The following is a 17,979-nucleotide window of genomic DNA, read 5'->3' on the forward strand; positions in this document are numbered from 1 at the left end:
AAATTCAGATAATATTGCTCCAGCACGTTTGATTTCTATCTCATGTTTATGTTTTCTCTCTTGAGCCTTTTCAAGATATATGATTTTAGACTTCCTACATTAGATTATTTGCCTTTACATAGTTGAAAAGATTGAACGGCTAACAATAAATCTGAAATGCCTGAATTTTTACATTCTTTGCTTTTAAACCAAAGTAACTTTCTTTTAGTATTGAGTTCTGTCTATTCTTTGTGTTGGTCTGCCATAAAACAGATAGACCAGCTAAGCAATCCAGTAAATGTGGATGTATCTGTGAACAGCACAGTCACAAAGAAAACATGCATGGTCATCATGAAAGGAGGCACACATTCATAATTGGATGAAAATACATATGGAACAACTTTAGCTCAGAAGAAAAAAAAAGAATCTTGAAACAAGCTTGTATCATATGGTTGGTATGATAAAACCCCATCATTTTATATACTAGACTTCAATCAGAGAAAACACTAGTATAATACCTAAGAATACTGAATAGTTCTTGGGTCATTTAGTCCATTTCTCATCTTTATTACTATATAAATTTCCTCCCTGGAAGTCTTTGCCTTCCTGAGTATACATAGTACACTACTTTCAAAACATGACCCTGTATTTATTTCCTAGTATTTTCACAAAGATGGCTCATCTCTTTTTCTAGTGAATGACAAGAGATGTTTCTTGTAAAAAAAAAATATTTTTTTTTTTATATTCCCCACACCACTTGAGAAAAAAAGAAAGGCAATCCTCAACTTTCCCCAAATGGAAGCACATGATATTAATTACATATTACTAATTAGTTTGTTTTCTTTTACAAAAAACAGCAATTACCATCTGAAATGAGTAAAAGAGCAAATCAAATGAGGGACAGCACCATAATCTTAATTTTTTTACTCAGTTAGTGTGCTCCATCTCATTGGAATATAGCAAACTTTTTCAGAAAATAGATCTTTTTTCTTTGGTTAGAAAAAAATACAGTGATCATTAGGATAGTGAATGAATTGCAGACAGATGGTCTGAAAATGATAAAAGCTGGAAAAGATCTACTATGCTTTTACAGAGTAAGAGTCCTTCCTTGATTTTTACTTTTATATTGTGTACAGCTAGAAGGCAGCTAAGTCAAAAATCTTAAAATTTATCTGAGAGCCATCAATTTTTTAAAGCAGCAAATGAGGAATTTGAACATTGTGACACTCGGGTTATTCCAGATTGTTAAAGACATCTCAAAACCTCAGCAAATTCTATCCAGTTCAGTACTGGGACTACAGAAAGCAGGATAGCAAGAGATACAACTACCTTCTTTTGTCTAACCCAGTGCAGCTACAGCCTTCTGGACCTGTATTTGTTCCAGTTCTGTAAAAGGTCTATGTAGGGAAAACTGTGATGAGCTTACGGCAAGATCTAGATTCTTAGCCTTATAAACCAGGTACCTTTCTGAAACACAAGTCAGGATTGCCCTTTTAAACCCTGGATCCATAAAGTAGCAAATAACAAAGTTGCCTTAGGCATCATGACTTTTGACTTGAGTTTCTTTTCTTGTCAGTCAGAACCTTTTACAATTGATACATAGAAGAAATTAAAAAGAGCTAAGACATAGCCCTATATCAGGCACTTGTGATTTCCCTTGGACAGTCAAAACAAAATTAAAATAGTAAACTACCAAAATATTTTAGTTTAGGGGCTGTACTGCAACAAGGAAAACTTTTTAAATAAAGGTAATGTTCCACAATGAAGATTCAACAATATACACTGAAAGTAGAAATTTCTAGCTTTTTCATGTTGCAAAAATCCATCTGCAGTAAGTAACCTTCCAGGTTAAAGATGCACAATCACCTTTCAACAAATAAAAGAGCCCTAAACAAAAGGTCTGCCTGCCTACCCTGTTTCATTTATCCAGCCTCTGAGATGACACAATTTGCTTCACTGGCTCATGAGGAGCAATATAATCAATTTTTCAGAGACAAGCCATATACACTGAATCTGGTGTGAACTACATCACATTTCTGTCCTTCCTCCAGAAGGTGCTGACAGCAGGATTTAGACACGCTATCAGTATTCTATGTATAAAACAATCAATATACCAAATTCAAAATGAATTGCAAGCTTCTTTGTTAGTTTTTTATTGAATGCAATTCAAAACTGTTTGGATGACCTCGCTGAACAGTAAATTAGCTGCAGTTTCCAAGCCCTTGAAGTAGGAGATACGTGACATTGCTGCTGTCTCTTTGCATTGAGGTAGATCAACCCCAGTAATGAAATGAACTTTCAGAGAAAAGATTGTGAATACCTGACAGCTACAGAAAATGTCTTAAGTGGTTTTATTTTTGACCAAGTTCCCATTTTGTCTCCAGGAGGGGTGGAATAAGTCAGTTCTTAACAGAAACATGCATACCTCTTATTTCAAATATTAATTGACTCAAAAAGATAAAAATTAAACTAAGTGTATTTATTATGCTTTAAAAGACATTGTGACCCAATTTCTTCTTAACAGCTGGGAAGAAAATAGCATCAAAAAGCTTAAGTTGCATTTAATGGGAAAAAAAGCAAACAATGGAACTGTCAAAATTTTACCAGAAAGCCTTTTTCTCCTGGGATTCCCACCTGTGTTATGCAGACCCAAGAGGTTCAGCTGAACTGCAGATAAGCATCAGCATTTTGCTTACTTTTCTGAACCCAAACACTGGATCTTTTGTTTTACCTTGGCATTATTCCTCACCTTTGCCCCTGAAAAGCTATAGTAAATCTCAAAAATTGCATTCAGAAGCAATTAAGTCCATCAAGTATAGTAAAGGTCAAGTATTACACTCTTCTTATTTGTATCATTACATAAGTATCTGCTTGGTTAATTCAATACATTTTATTAACGTGCTCTGCCTCTTTATCAACATTTTCAATTATTAAGGAGTTTGTTTACTATTACAGGAATCTTTGTTTCACATTACAAAATTGTGTTTCCTGGAACAGGCTTTCAATGAAACTAAAACACAGTCTTCTAGGTATACTCATAAAAATGGGATTCAAGTCTTTGGAAAATTTAATCCTTATTAATGTTTTTAAATCCACTCCTGATACTAGGAGTTTCAAAGAAAGCTAGTAGATGCCAAGACCAAAACAAGCAAAAAAGGAGAATTCCTTATAATATGTGTATGCGAAAGCTAAATCACAAAAAATCTTGTCACAAAATATTACAGATGTTAAAAGTTTACAGGAGAAACTAGGTAAGCTTGTTGAGGACAGACCAGTTAGGACTACTAAATACACAGAAACCATGCCAGGAAATCTCTGATCTGCAAATGGCTGAAAGCTTACAGGAAGGTTAGAGGTTTATGCATGCCCTTTTTTGATACATTTCCCAAAGCACCTTGCTTTTGGCTCTGTCGGAGTCAGGACTGGTCTGACCCAGCGTGGCTTTTATTCTGTTCTTGTATCCTTATCTTGTTTTAACACAGCTTTTAGTGCTTTTAATCTTTGAGAAACTAACTTGAAAAATAACAGTAATTACTTCCAGTGAATTCAGATTCTGGATCTTTTATGACTTCATTCACTTTTGAAAGGTAATAATACTATAGACACGCTGCAATTACTTCACGTAATATTATCAGAGCTGACAACAGGGTTTCAGTAACAGTCTGATCCAAACCCCACTGAGGTCACTGGAAAGACTCCCATTCATTTCAACAGGCTTGGAATCAGACTCTTAAGATTCTTTGAATGGGAGTATAATAAAACAGGGAAGAAAAGGGAGCTGGAAAGGAAAATACTTCTCATGTTTTTCTCTTTGGCGGTTTAATTTTCTTTGCATTGTCATTTCTCTTTTGCTTTCCATCAATACAAAAGCAACACAGTCTGGAGGAAACACCCACATTGTTTACAAATGAGGTTTTCAGCAATGCCTTTGAACTGGAAAAATATCATATTGAAAATACATTTTCAATGTAGAATAAGCCAACCGTTCTGAGGAACTCAGGAAGAGCTCTTTTTCCAGAGGAGGAGGACAGTGGAAGAGTCTGTTTCCACCCAAATCAGACCAATACTATAACCTCTCATCCTTGTTCATCACTTCATTATTGGCAGGTTGGTTAATACTGTGACTAATCATAAACTAACCCTAGTTTTAGTTCTGCAGACCATTTATCTGGAACCACTTATCTTATTTTTGGATTTGTGGAGCATTTAGATAAAATAACTACTAGATCAAATGACTTTTGGTTTTGGTCTTGCAAACCCCTAACTGAGCTTACCAGGTTTTGCATCCCTGACAACCATCTTACCTTTCCCAGTAGTATTTATTCAGTCCATTTGAGGGCAGAGCCATATGTCTTTGCAAGAGATATGACTTTGTAGAGCTGGCATGGTGTGGAGGCAGACATCATTCTTAGCAGGGCCACCATGCTTTTGCATCTAAGATAGTGTCGCAAAGCAGCTATTCAGCAGGAACATTGCAAGAAAAGATTAACAAGGGAAGGAGTTGCATGGACATGCATGCCATAATCTTCAGAGCACAGATGACGGCTTCCTGAACATCTCTGAAATCCTATGATGCTCTCCACAGTAAGACTATCCATCATGAATTCTCAAGATGTGCCTAACCCAACCTATCCTTACCTCTGGAAGCCAGTGGGTTTTTTCCCCCATTTCTTATTAACTCAAAGAAGAAATTTTGATGAAAAATTATAATGAACAATAAAAAACATATGGCAGATTTTGACTTGAACTTCACCTGCCCCCTTAATCAACTGGGGCTTTACTTGCAGGCTGTCTCTCCAGGTCGTGGCTGGTAAAGCAAATTGCTGTGTAACCTCAGACCTACAGGTATATCATTCTTTTTGTTTCTGTTGTCCATTTTTCTAGTGTGGGTTCTGCACATGAGTTGCCCAGGACTGAATGAATTGTGGATACAATCTCATGGTTCTTCCTCAATACTTTAGACTCTTTAACAATTGAACACCTTGAACGCTTGTTCAAACCCACAGACACACCTAAGATCCTCCCGATAGTTGCTACGACCCTTTTGACCCAGACTTGGTGAAACTAAACTTCGTTAACATCTTCAGCTTCCCAAACTTCTCAGAACACTATTTCAAAATTAACTTCTTTGCATCCAGCACTTCAAATTACTCCTCACCTCTGAAACAAGAAGCTGTTTCATAAAAAGTGCCTCTAACACTAGTCTTTTTGAGCACAAATTACAGTTCTAACTTGGTAAAGTTACATTTGAAATAAAATAATACATTCTTGGAGGTAAACAAAGTTTTTCCATAAATTTAGCTTGCACAATATGGAATGGTTTCCCAAGCATAAATATTTATAGATGTATTCAAGCTGATAGATTCTTTTCCTGTGGTCCAAAACCAGCTCAGCTACAGGCAAAAAGGATTGTACTACTGAATCTTCTGCAGTATCAAATGTTAAAAACGTGTTTTGAGAGATGCTCCTCATTCTGATAGTATAAACCATTTTTACCATTGATACATCATTTTTTAAAGGCTCTGAAATAATTTTGGCACCCTCAGTTACATGTAGGCAATTTTACAATTCAAATTCTAAATTTACAATTGCCTAAAATTACTCTTTGAGCAATGAGTGCTCAAAGTCACTTGGGGTATAGGAATTCAGTTCCTAAATCACTTTTGAGCTTGTAGGGACAGAGAATGAGATGGAGCCTCTGGAAATTTGAAGTAAATTTCTTGCAATAAAAAATAAATACTTCTTTCAGTTCTTTCCATACAAGTGCTCAGGTTTCTGATCTCCACGATTCTTACCACAAGGTTTTCCCAGAAAATCACCTCTGTGCATGGCTGGGGACTTCCCTCCAGCTTAAATGTGTATGTGGCCAGTTCACAAATATTTGTTCTTCTGCTTGCACTGTCCTTTCCCTTAGATTTTTTTTTTTTTTTTTTTGCCTCACAGGTAATTACTCCCCTTGCAGAATTAACAGATAACCCTTTCCAGCCCTTTGTTTTGCTAGGTTAAAAAGAGCAAATTTCTGTTTCCCACTCAAAGAGTAGATTCTCCTTTTCCCTAGTCATCCTAGTATTTCTACCCTGTTTTTTTGTTGCAGCATCTTTCCTAAAGATGTGGAAGCAAATTTTTGCACAATGTGCCACATAAAGCCTTATCTGAGTTGTGTGCATAGACATGTATACTTCCTTCCTTATATGTCTCAAAAATCTCTCTCCTGATCCTAAGATCAGACTAATTTTTTTCATGGGTATATCACAGCATTTTCTTATATTCAGTTGGTATTTGCTTACAATTAATTAGTGGACCAAGCCTTTTTTTTTTTCAGACATGCCAGACAGATGGTTCACCACTATTATCATGTAGGATACTTTTTATTACTTTCCCTGTGTCTGAGCTCGCACTTTTTATGACTGAATTTCATACTGCTTCTACCACTTTAGCTTTCAAGGCTACACCAGTTCTTCCTGAATGATACCGTTGATCTTTTGAGCTTTCCAAAACTGAAATCCATAGACTGTTCAGAAAGGAAGAAATCTTTTCAAGCGGAACCAACATATATTCTAAGCACAGAACAAAGGGTTTAGAAAGAATATTTTTGTGGAAAAAATTCCAGCAATATGTTTCCAACTCCTTGTGCACAGATACACATTTTTAACACTTATTCTTAATTTCCATTTACTCCACTACCATCTGAATGCAAGGTATTTATCTTTCCACAGTCGTTCCAGGGCTTATTGATGGAATTATATATTCATGCATAATTGGCTGGATAATAAATCCATATTACCATAGCCACAGGTATTTTCACAAAGATATGAAGCTAATAATTTTTCATAAAATGCAGACACTATACCTGGGAGGAAAAGGCCTGGCTTTCCCAAGGAATGGTCCAATCTGAAAAGCAGAGAATTACCAGCAGTGCAATTACAAGCAACTTTGTTGCTAGGAAAAGCATAGGAGCATGATTTACATGAGAATTTACAGTAGCTTGGATAGGAGCATAATTTACATGAGAATTTACAGTAGCTTTACACCTAAAACAAAGCAAGTAAGAACATGAGTCTAGCATGATTCTCTGCACACACAGTCCAAAATCAAACCAAATTCTTATTTTCATGCATACTAATACTCTATTTCTAGACTTTCATGTTGTAACTAAAACATAGTTCCTCTGTGTCATCTGTAATCTAATAACAAAGACTATACAAACAGAATGGCTCAATAACATTTGCAACTATTCCTTGAATCTCATGCAGGCAGATTTAATATCTATATATGTTGACACAGTAGATTCCATTCAATAGGAATTTTTTTTTTCTTCATTTTGTTAAGGGCCAGAGGAGTTCAGTCTGGTGTCCTAGTCAGCAGTGTTAATTTGTAAAGAGAAAAGCACTCTGTGTTGAAACATAAGAGAATAGTTTTGTGGCAAAATATTTCAGCTGTGATCCCCAAACTCAGAGAAAGCATGTGCATGGAGGAATGTGGGAAGGGAAAAGTTCCAGATGGAGAGGGGAGCACAAGCAAACCAGATTTCTCTCAGTACTGGAGAATCACAAAGAGGGGACAGAAAGGTAAATTATTATTCGAATTATTTTCCTTTTCTAAGACAGGGCAGAAAAGCTCAATTCATACTATAAACTTCACAGCATGCACCTTAAATTCTTTTACTTTCACGGAGAGGAAGATAAAGGATAATTGCAAACTTGGTCATAAAAAGGGTTAAAAATGACTCCAAGTTAAATCCTCTAGATATTGTGCTCCCTGTTGTGCTTGCAATTTTGGACAATTACTGTTCATTAAGTATACATCTCTCCTAAAGCCAGCTGGCACTAGAGAAAGCAAATATTTCATGAGGTAGAGAGGGCCTACCTTCTTTGAAGTTCTTTTATCCGGACCATCATATTGAGGTGTCCTTGTGAGTACTGTTCAATCACATCGCGTACGTCATACGGTTTCCGAGCTTGCTGTGAAAGGAGTCATACATAAGATTGAAAGGTAAGTACAGTTTAAATTTGATTCTGATTTCACACAGGCCTTCATTCTATTTTTTATCTTCCAGAAGTTATTTGCTTGCCATTTTGCAACCGTTGTTGTAATGAATAAAAAATATATAGGCATTGTAGAAGTGCATATTTATTGTGCAGATGAGGCCAAGCGATTCTCATTCCTGTCAGTCAGAGTCGTGTCTTCACGTTACTCCATACTGAGCAAAATATTAGACTTTCAAAATGTATTTAAAAAGCACAAAACCAAGATATATAGTTTATCTAAGACTATCACGTGTGATATCTCTTGGCTCATTCCAAAACCATATGTTAATCATAATGTCAGAGGACTGAACCGCAGAGATAGGCCCAATTCATAACACTTGGACCCAGAATCAAATACTTCTGAAGACTAAATATGGCTGGTGACAGAAATGTTATTGCTTAAGTATCTGGGAAGACAGATGCTTTGTATAAATCTGAAGACTGCTGCACGTAGATTTTGTTTGTACTTCATCTTTAATGGTACCTACAAGGTCAGAAAAAAAGGTGCAATTTAAATAAATGAAAGAGGACAATGCAAGAGATGTAAAAACCTGCCATCTGCCCAGTTTTATTCCCATTCCAATGAGAATCCAGATGCTTCTGCCAAACTCTGGTTTCTTGCTATAAGCACTATAGCAGAATTTTGATACAAGTCTAGGGAATTTGCACAAAGTGATGTGATTATATAAAGCACAGCATGGTAAAATTTTGTCAAATAAAATTAGTGGATGTGTGTGGTGGAGTAAATGCAAATGATAGTCCTTTTGAAAATACCACAACTTTGAAAGCCATATGAACCACTATGGGAAATATGGGGCAAGATGTCTCCTTTTTGGCTCTGACTCAAGAAAAGAAGAAAAAAAAGAAAGGTAAACTGCAAATCTAGTAATTGGAAATTACTGAAAACAGCTCATTAGTCATCTTGTTGTCTCTTTCCACTCTGTCACAGCTTCAGCCAGAGCCATTAGCATGCACCAGTGCACACATGCATTGAACACCTACAGTATGTGCTGGAGTCATGCTTGGAAGGCAGCCATAGGATCCTAGAAATTTCAAATGAAAGCATGGAACTGGAATGGAAACAAATCCTGTGAAATGAATGAAGAAGCAAAAGCTCTTTGTGATAAAATGCCTTCCTTGTGCTCAGCCGTCAGCACTTACCTGCATTATTACTTTCAGAAGTGTTCATGGCTTTGGTAGTGTGCATGCACATTTGTGTGCATTTGTGAGAAGAGATACTTTGCGGGGGAGGGAGGTTTCAGCTTTCAGTTTATCATCTTTTTTTTTTTTTTTTTTTTTTTTTTGCCTTGCCCAGCTTCACATTTTGCAGACGCTGACACATCACTATTTCTGGCCAGAAAAGCAGCCTATTGTCTTCACCCAAAGAAACAGTGCCAGTATCACTCTTTAGATTGACTAGCAGGGGTGCTTTGAGAGCATTTTGGCTAAATCCTCTGTCCTTTCCTTTGGACACTCTATTTAAACACGATGCATGGCGCAGAGCCTAGATGTGCTGGGGATTTTTCTCCACCTCCCTCTCCTCTCCCCCATGGGCTACTATGTGCATAATTAATTCTACTCATTCCCAATGAATTTCCTTTTCTCCTTCAAAAGAAGTCCTCTATCTGTTACCCCTTTTACCAAATCATCAGCTCCCCATTCTATAGTTGCAAAGTACTGTACACAGCAGTCTGCCTGAGTTGTCTCTAAAGCATAGCAAAAAAATCCTTCCAACTTTCATCATTTTTTTCTCCTCTTTTCCCATAAAGCATTACATCTGATGATCTTCTGTCCTGCCAAACTTTGGTGCACTGTTTTGTCATGTTTTTATTAGGAAATGTTAGTACAATACAACTTAAGGCAGGAGATAATGGGCTTCCAGGGAGGTTTGATAAATGCAGGACTCAAAGAACTTCTTTAACTTTCGTTCTGTCCATTCTGTCCATAATCCCAAATCCTGGCCATTTGGGCTCAGAATTCTACATCCAGCATGCTTACAACTCCTAATGCAAAACTTGAAATAATATTACCTGACTTTGAACTTCCAAAATCTCATTAACATGGAGAGTCCTACAAGCTATATTTCACAGCCCCAAGAAAGAACAAAACAGAAGATAATGCCTTTTTCTTCTTCCCTATCACTAACAGTAACTTGCAGAATCCTCTCCATAGATGGATCAAGTTAAGTTTTTAAGGTTGGCTATGACTGCTATTGGCTGACAGCTCCAGAATATTAGGTCTCTGGTGGCTTGAAATATCCTCATTTTTATTCCCATTTATATACTGATTTGATTTTCCAGGAATGATGTCTTTAATTTTCTTCCTTTTCTTCTTCTTCTTTATTTTTTTTTTTTTTTCAGATTTCCCATAGTGTTTATCACTCTGGTGTATTTACAATATAATCCTTCTCTCTTTTTGTTGGCTGAGTTTAAAAATGACTTCACCTAGTCTTCTTTCATAAGGTAAGGTCATCTACAGATACATTTCTGCATGAGCTTGGGAAATGTATGTGCTATTCTATCTGCCCTAGTTCAGTCTTCTGAGTGCTGTGATCTTATCTCAAGACTTCTACCTCTTGCAATTAAGTACTCAGCTCTGATCAAACTTGCTTGAAATTCAGGTTCTTTTTTAATCTTTTTAAAACCTCTTCAAAAATATTATGAGAGTTGATTAACTTGCAGTGGACCCTCTTGGACAAAAAAGCATGATCCTCCAGATGCAAATAACAGGGGCTTTGAAAATCAGGCCAAAAGTTAATTATTCATTTCCATGGCATTGCCAGCATATGGGTGATGAGAATGACGATACCAGAACCCCATTCCAAAAAATTTTATCATAATGGGCTTTAGTAAACAGGCAAAATAAGACAGTTTGTCCAGTGCAGCACATTTAGTTTGAGCACTTTGTAACCTGATTGAGAAATTTAACTTAAGACTTCATAAAGACAGTAACTTTCCAGAGGGTAGGTGCTCCATAATTTTATAAAATACAGCCTCTCTGTGATGTTCCATTCTGGGAAAAAAATATGGAAATGTGGGCCACAAATGTGAAAGCAACTTTACACAGCACAGTGCTCATGAGTAAAGCCTGTTGATGTCAGCCATACATAGCACGCAGTTAGAACATTCTCTAACCAGTTGTTAGATTATCATTATAAACAGTAACAGTGTTCTAGCAGACACTACAAGAGTCTTTTCTTCAACTCTACTAGATAGGTAAGTAGTTTATATGTTGGTCACTACAGTAAAACAAACAAACAAACAGAATCCCAAGAAAACAAATACAGTAAGAAAGAGAAGTGAAAAATAACTGTACTGACTGCACAAATCTAGAAGGTTTTCATATCGTACTGTACCCATGGGTAGTTGATATTTTTGCCCACACCATGAAAAAATCCACATAGGGCAAATATGAGGCTGAGAGCCTAAACACTACCTTGACTTATTACAACCACATGCACAAAGACAAGTTCACTCTCAGAGCACTTTCAATGTCATATACTTAAGCTTACAAATGGTACTTATGGTTAATGGTGCTGCTTACCTGAAATTTTCTTCTGGCTACAAAATACTGCATTCTCCTGATGACTTTTACAGCTGTTCGATGTGCTTCAGTTAATCTGCCAAGAAAGACAAACATATACACCAGTAGGGAAAAAAGAAAAAAAAAAAAAAAAAGGGCAGGAAAAAATCTTAATGGGAGATGCCGACTGTAAGCACCAAAATCTACAAATGTTTTATGTCTGTCATGCAACATTGCAGCATAACACAGTGTGTGCATGTATATTTTGTCCTGTTGCTTTACTCTCTTGTATATTGTGGGTCTAAGTATAAAAACCTGATAAGTGAGACAATGAAAGCAGGTGTACAAAGATAATACATGTGGAGGGGATTAGACAGGATTACTGTCAATGCACACAACTGGCATCAGTTTGAAGAATGTGAAAAGTTTTCAGAACCATGACTGCATTCCCTATTTTGCATTTATTGAGTGGTTTGACCATGAGCTCCATTGCACAGAAATTAAGTCCTTTAAAAGATAATTTGAATTCTCTAGGAGGGAAGAAAAATTGAAGTATCACATCTAAAAAAGAATAAAGTCAACACAACACACCCTTTCAGCACACTTGTGTGTGTGTGCCCATGTGGCTGTCTATATTGGTACTCAAACACAGGACTGCGCATATTATAACTTAGCAATATCATTCCACCCAGTGGATATTGTATTTGCAGAACATTAATTGTGCCACCTGGCTGGCAATTAATTACCACACCCCCTTATTTACGATGAATTTTGGAGGTGTAGAGAGGAGAAGCAGGAATACGGTAATTACAAGAACAAGTATTTTGTTTAAGGACTGACTCCCTCTCCATGGACTGCTTCATTCATTCAAAATGAGTGAAATAAAGAAAACAAACTTTTCCTTCCAAGGAAGCCGCACTGTCAGGAAATCTATGTTCTATGCAGACATCATCTTTGACATGTGATGATAACCCTAGGAAAGCTTGCCAGCAAGTTCCTCAAGTCTCCTGAAAACACAATCTGCCATCTCTTCCCAGTATATCTGACCGGGGAAAAGGAAGTATTGGCTAGGCCACCTACTTGGATGCCACGGTTTAGAGATAAAGTCTTCAAACAGTGGAGAGATTACAGTGTATTTTTTCAAAGTGAAGTAAATAAAAGCTAAGCAAACAGGGACTGTATTTAAGAACTAGCATAGTTTTTCATTTTTATAATGGCTCTTTGATAAAAAAATGTTTCTGATTGGGTGAGATACCACAAACACAGGAACAAGGTTTTTAAAATAAGCTGTCAGTAGCTTTGTCTTGTTCCTTCTATTTCAAGTCCCAGTTTAATATTAAAGACATGCACAAATATGTGTGAAACTCGGGTGTCTATACCACATATATCTTCACACTTCATATATCTATGTATAATAAGGCACATATCCATATATATATATACTCATACATGCAAACACACAGAAGACAATGCAGAGTGAGCACAATTCAAGAACCATCACTGCTGTATACCATCAACAGCATTGCTAAGTACGAATCTTTGCATTTGTGTAAGCCTATCAAAGGGATTTCAGAAGTGTCACTGACGGACTACCAGTAGTTTAGCCTACAGGACCTTTATTATGGTGAAAGAAAAGCTCTCAGCTTGACACTCAGGGCCCCAGCTGAGCTCCTGTGGCTGGTGACTAGAATGGAGACAACATTCCTCTTGTAAATGGCACTTACTTGATAGAGAAATCTTTGTCTGTCAGTCCATACAAGTTATATACATATATATATAACCAGAAAATTATCACAATTTAAGGTTTAGGGTTTAGCCTACCTCCTTTGTGTACCAGTTAAGATAAAAGCTTGAAATTATCCCCTAGCTTTAAATGATGTGAGACTTCATATACATACTTAAGAGTTGTCTTTTTGCTAGGGTAATCCATATGAGATTGTTGATGCATTGTTTAAACAGCCTCAAATAGATAAACTTAAAGAAGTCAGAGATGGAAACAAACCAAGGCAGTAATTTCGTCCTAATTCCCCTCCTTCAGCAGCAATCAGGGGTACAGAACTTTTTCCAATGTGTTATCAAGTTTAAGCATCCAAAACCATGAGACTGACTCTTGGAATCTGATGCACAGTTGAACAGGCCTCATTTTTAGGGAGAAAAGTTAATTATTTGTGAAATACAGCAAAGAAAATCACCCGACTATAATCCAAAAGCACTTGATACCAACCTGTTCGAACTGGAAAATTTCACACCAATCTCATGGGGAACCATTTTTGAAAAAAAGTAACTTACAGTTCAGATTTGATGGTCACTAGCATTAAACTGAGGGACAAAAATACATGAAACCTGGATTTAATGGAAAAAAGACAGCATGAAAAGGTGCAAATCCACAGACTCAGATATGTGCCACAATATATCCATAGAGTAGCATAGAAGCTCTAGATGTCAGAAAGGAGTTCTATATGAGTTAAACTGCCCTGCCCTGGGTAGTAAGCAGAGCTGTCCTCCTGATGGGAGGTGGAGGGGAGGGGGTGTGTGTGTGGCAGTGTGGCTGACTGTGATCCTAAACATTTTTGGAGATTTTAGCTGATTTTCATAGTTTCCTAGCACTGATGTCCAGAATGGATAATTACAGCTATTACTGGCCAGGTTACATTTATCCCTGTATTTATCCCAATACATTTATCCTGCTAAGCCTTATATTTTAGTCCAAAACCTTGGATTAGGCAAAATCTTTTCAGCCTTGAGGGTGTCAGTGTGTTACTTGCTGTAAGCATACAACAGGAGAGAACAAAAGGCCAGAGATGCTTTAGGTCATGCTTTAGTAATGCTCAATAGCAATACAACAGTGTTTGCAGTGAATCTCCTAGATATTTTGAAATATGCAACTCATGAAAGAGCAACCCGGGGGGTGGGGTGGGTGGGTGGGTGACAGGCACCATACTTGCACACTCTTTCTAGGTGGCATTTTCTACCGACGGAAGACAGAAATGGACAAATCTTCACAGGTATTAATGGCACCTAACTCCCATGGAGGTGAAGATTTAACTATTTTCATAGCTCTAGCTCCCAAATGAAGTCAGTAGGACCTGAGCGCTTGCTTTAAGTAGGCATATGGGTGGGTGGGTTGGTGACCAAACCTCTGCCCCTATGAAAGCAGCCACGTCCTGCCTCTGTGCAGCAGAGGGCAGTGACACACACACACTAGGAGATGCTTTCCCGTACCTTAAAAAACATATTTAAATTGTTTGAAAGCTTTACCCATAAACCCAAGCATAAACGCTAGACCTTGTAAAGATGGGGTCCACGCTGAGGTGGGGTGCTGCAGTTGAGTGGGTGTTTTGCCAGCTGACGGGTCAGCACAAAGGACACGGACACCAAGGTAAAGAAGTGAGTTTATCTTTACTTACATTTAAAGCCATAGAATAGTAAGTGAAATAATATAGCAAGAATAAAACAAGACAAGGCAATGCATCTAATCTCTGCTACATGTGGCTAACTGTAGTGGTTAAGAAAGATACATCATTAATTGCCCTAATGCTTTACCATCATCCAGATCTGCAACCACTGGGGAGTCCCGGCTACAGCGAGGATTTGGACAACCTTTCCTGGCAACTGGGAGATCCTATGCGGTGTGTCCTCCCATAGGTGAGGTCTCAAAAGTCGCTGCAAGCAGGTACAGCTTTCATATTGTTGAATAAACAAGCTTACATACCTGGGTTGTTTTTTCTGTATGTTTTGCTCAAAATAATATGATTAGAATTTTATTGACAGACAGTGGCTTACTTTCCCGTCTTTTAACCAAAATAACAGGTAAGATGGTTTTTGTTAAAATCTTCCCCCAAAAGACTGTAAAGGAGAACAAAATTACATTTGGGCAGAAGTGATCAGGGTTTTGGAAAGTTATGAGCACATAAAAAATTAATAAGGGAAGCTTGTAACATCTATAACTATAATGGATACCATGAAATGTCTACTGAAATAACATACACTTGGATCCATAAATGATACTGACATCATCTATAACTATGTCTTCCAGTAGGACCCAAGCCTTGGACCTATTTGCTAAACAGCATGTGTTCTCTGCCTTGCTGTTAAGTGATTGCTCAGCAGAATGCTCACTTTTAAAAGCAGTCAGACCTTTCCTTAATTACAATGAGTCTTTCCTAGTTTGGCTTACGGACTCCTGGGCTGTCATAGCACTGTGGTAGGGCAGGGAAAAGGAGGAGCGGGTGGAGGGCTGGGAACTGGGAACATCTACCTTAACAAGCAGTCCCCACCCTTACCCGATGCTGAGCAACTCTCCAGCAACTATTTTAGAGGGGGAGGGGGAAAGGGGCCCCGCTTTGCTGGCTGACTCGACCTTCCCCTCTGCAGGTTTGGAGTATGCCTGTATGGCTGCAGAGCCTGGTGGGAGGCTGCCTGCCAAGGAGGCTCTGCAGCCCCACGTTTGGTCCTCCGCTCATGGCTCAGAGAGCACTGTGAAAAGTCACTACTTTTAGCTTAAAACACTTGGATGCATTTAAGAATTTTTTTTTTTTTTTTGGACTGCAGGAAGGCAGTAGCCTAAGCCAAAGAAGCCAAACGTTTTCAGTTGAAAACAATTCAACCAGAGGAGGAAAGAGAAATGATCAAATCCAAAGCAACTCTGGAAACTATCCACAGGGATACTTTTCCTTTTACTTTTATATACCACTCTATGTTTGTTAAAAGCTTGTGTTGGCCAATTCAGACTTACTCTTTTTCTTCTTCTTTTGTATGGAGTCTGATAGCTTTCAGCTTAACGTGCATTGGAACAGCCACAGAGTATTTTAAGTGAAAAACATGCATGGAAACGGACCGTAAACCCAGGCAAAATTAGAACTATTCCAGGCCATGCTGAGGCACAGCTCAAGTCTCCAAACAAGCCTGTTATCAGTGTGATGTACTTTTTGGTCCAGAAGCATTTTTTAATCATTAGAGTTCGGTGGAGTGTAGAGACAAGGGGCAGGATGTTACTCACGCTCTACTGCAGGATGGCTGCAGATAGTGGAACGTGCATTCCCGGCTGGTTTTCCTGCCGTTTATTCAGGTGTCATGAATTAGAAGAGTTATTCAGTGTAACATAACTACTTTGATCATGAACTGTGGAAAATAAAGGCCACTTCACGAAGGTCAATTATAGCTCTCTGTCCCAATTTGCAAAACTGGTTTGAGGATACACACTTACATTTCTTGGATTACTGCTGAGCTTCATTCATTTGTTATGTTTTGATTGCTTAGCAGGAAAACACATATAAAGTCACACTATGGTAATACTGATCATTGGATAATGTTGCAACTCCTGCCCAGAGTAACATACAGCATCATCTGTTCTGGAGTTGTTCACTTGACATTAGGTTTTAAGCCAGCACAAACAGTGCCTAGGTTAGTGATGGCAACTGAAATGTAAAGCAGTTATTTGAGAAGCACAGCCTTCCATCTGACTTTTTGTTTTCCCATCACATTTAGTTGAGAATATTCACTTTCAGGCTCTGTTTTTGGGAAAGAACCTTGATTTTCACTCATAACTTTAATTTTTCTCATGTACAGTTATCTCAAATGGTCTGCTTTTTTATTAAGTAAAATATAAAGCAAGCCTTATTTCCAATGAAAGCATTACCAGAATCAATACAAAACAAGAAACAGTGGTGTCACAGGGTCCTTTTTGTCTCCAGATGCATGTAGCACAGGCTACTCATTTTCAGAGGTGAGATTTTTTCATTAATCTGCAGATTCCCACCAGTACTGAAGGGCAATATTTAGCAGGGATGACTATTACCTATATTCAAAAGTAGCTAAACTGTGTAATTATCCCATCATATGGATAGCGTGCAGCAATAAGTTGTTGGGGGAGAAAAAGGGTGGGAAAACAGAAATCATGAAGGACAAAAAATTAGATTCTATTACAGACAGGTGCAGCAGTTAGTCCATATGCATTCACACGCACTATGTGGACCTTCTATTAATGGAGAGAACTGGTGGAGAGATGGTTCTCATCACAAGAACTGTAAAGAAAAGAAGCTTATATAATGTGTTTAAAATACTGAGGGAAGTTACAATATCCAAATGAAAAAAAAAATATCTTCCCACCAATAAATGAAAATTAGTATTGCCTTCAGCTAAGCAAAGCCAGACAAAATGCCTTGAGCCTTTTAAACCACTAAAGTTAAGAGAAGGTTGCAGGTTGAATCTGACATGCAAACACCTGGAAATGCCAGGCGATGACTCGGATTCCAGAGCTCATCTCAAGCCAAGAGCAGCAGAGAAGTACAACATAAATATAATTGGAGAGGTTTTCGGTCTTGTAACATTTTATCAAAGCCTTGTGAAGAACAGATACTTCTGGAGAACTTCCACCACTTAAACAATGGAAATCTTATAAGATGTCATTTGCGCTGAGAGAACATTTCAGAAAATGTTGGCACAACTTTAA

The 17,979-nt window shown here is 37.7% G+C and overlaps 1 protein-coding gene across 1 annotated transcript in view; it reads right to left on the minus strand.

Moving 5' to 3' along the window:
* Positions 1–17,979, minus strand: part of LOC119147957 (potassium voltage-gated channel subfamily KQT member 1-like) — a 510,752-nt gene that overhangs the window by 213,517 nt on the left and 279,256 nt on the right. The window contains exons 13-15 of the mRNA XM_037387400.1: positions 11,550–11,625; positions 7,846–7,940; positions 6,830–6,870 (exon numbers count right to left, since the gene is read on the minus strand). Coding sequence (XP_037243297.1) covers positions 6,830–6,870; positions 7,846–7,940; positions 11,550–11,625 — 212 coding nt within the window. The remainder of the gene's footprint in view (positions 1–6,829; positions 6,871–7,845; positions 7,941–11,549; positions 11,626–17,979) is intronic.

This window comes from Falco rusticolus, chromosome 5 (genome assembly GCF_015220075.1).
Source record: "Falco rusticolus isolate bFalRus1 chromosome 5, bFalRus1.pri, whole genome shotgun sequence".
NCBI lineage: Eukaryota > Metazoa > Chordata > Aves > Falconiformes > Falconidae > Falco > Falco rusticolus.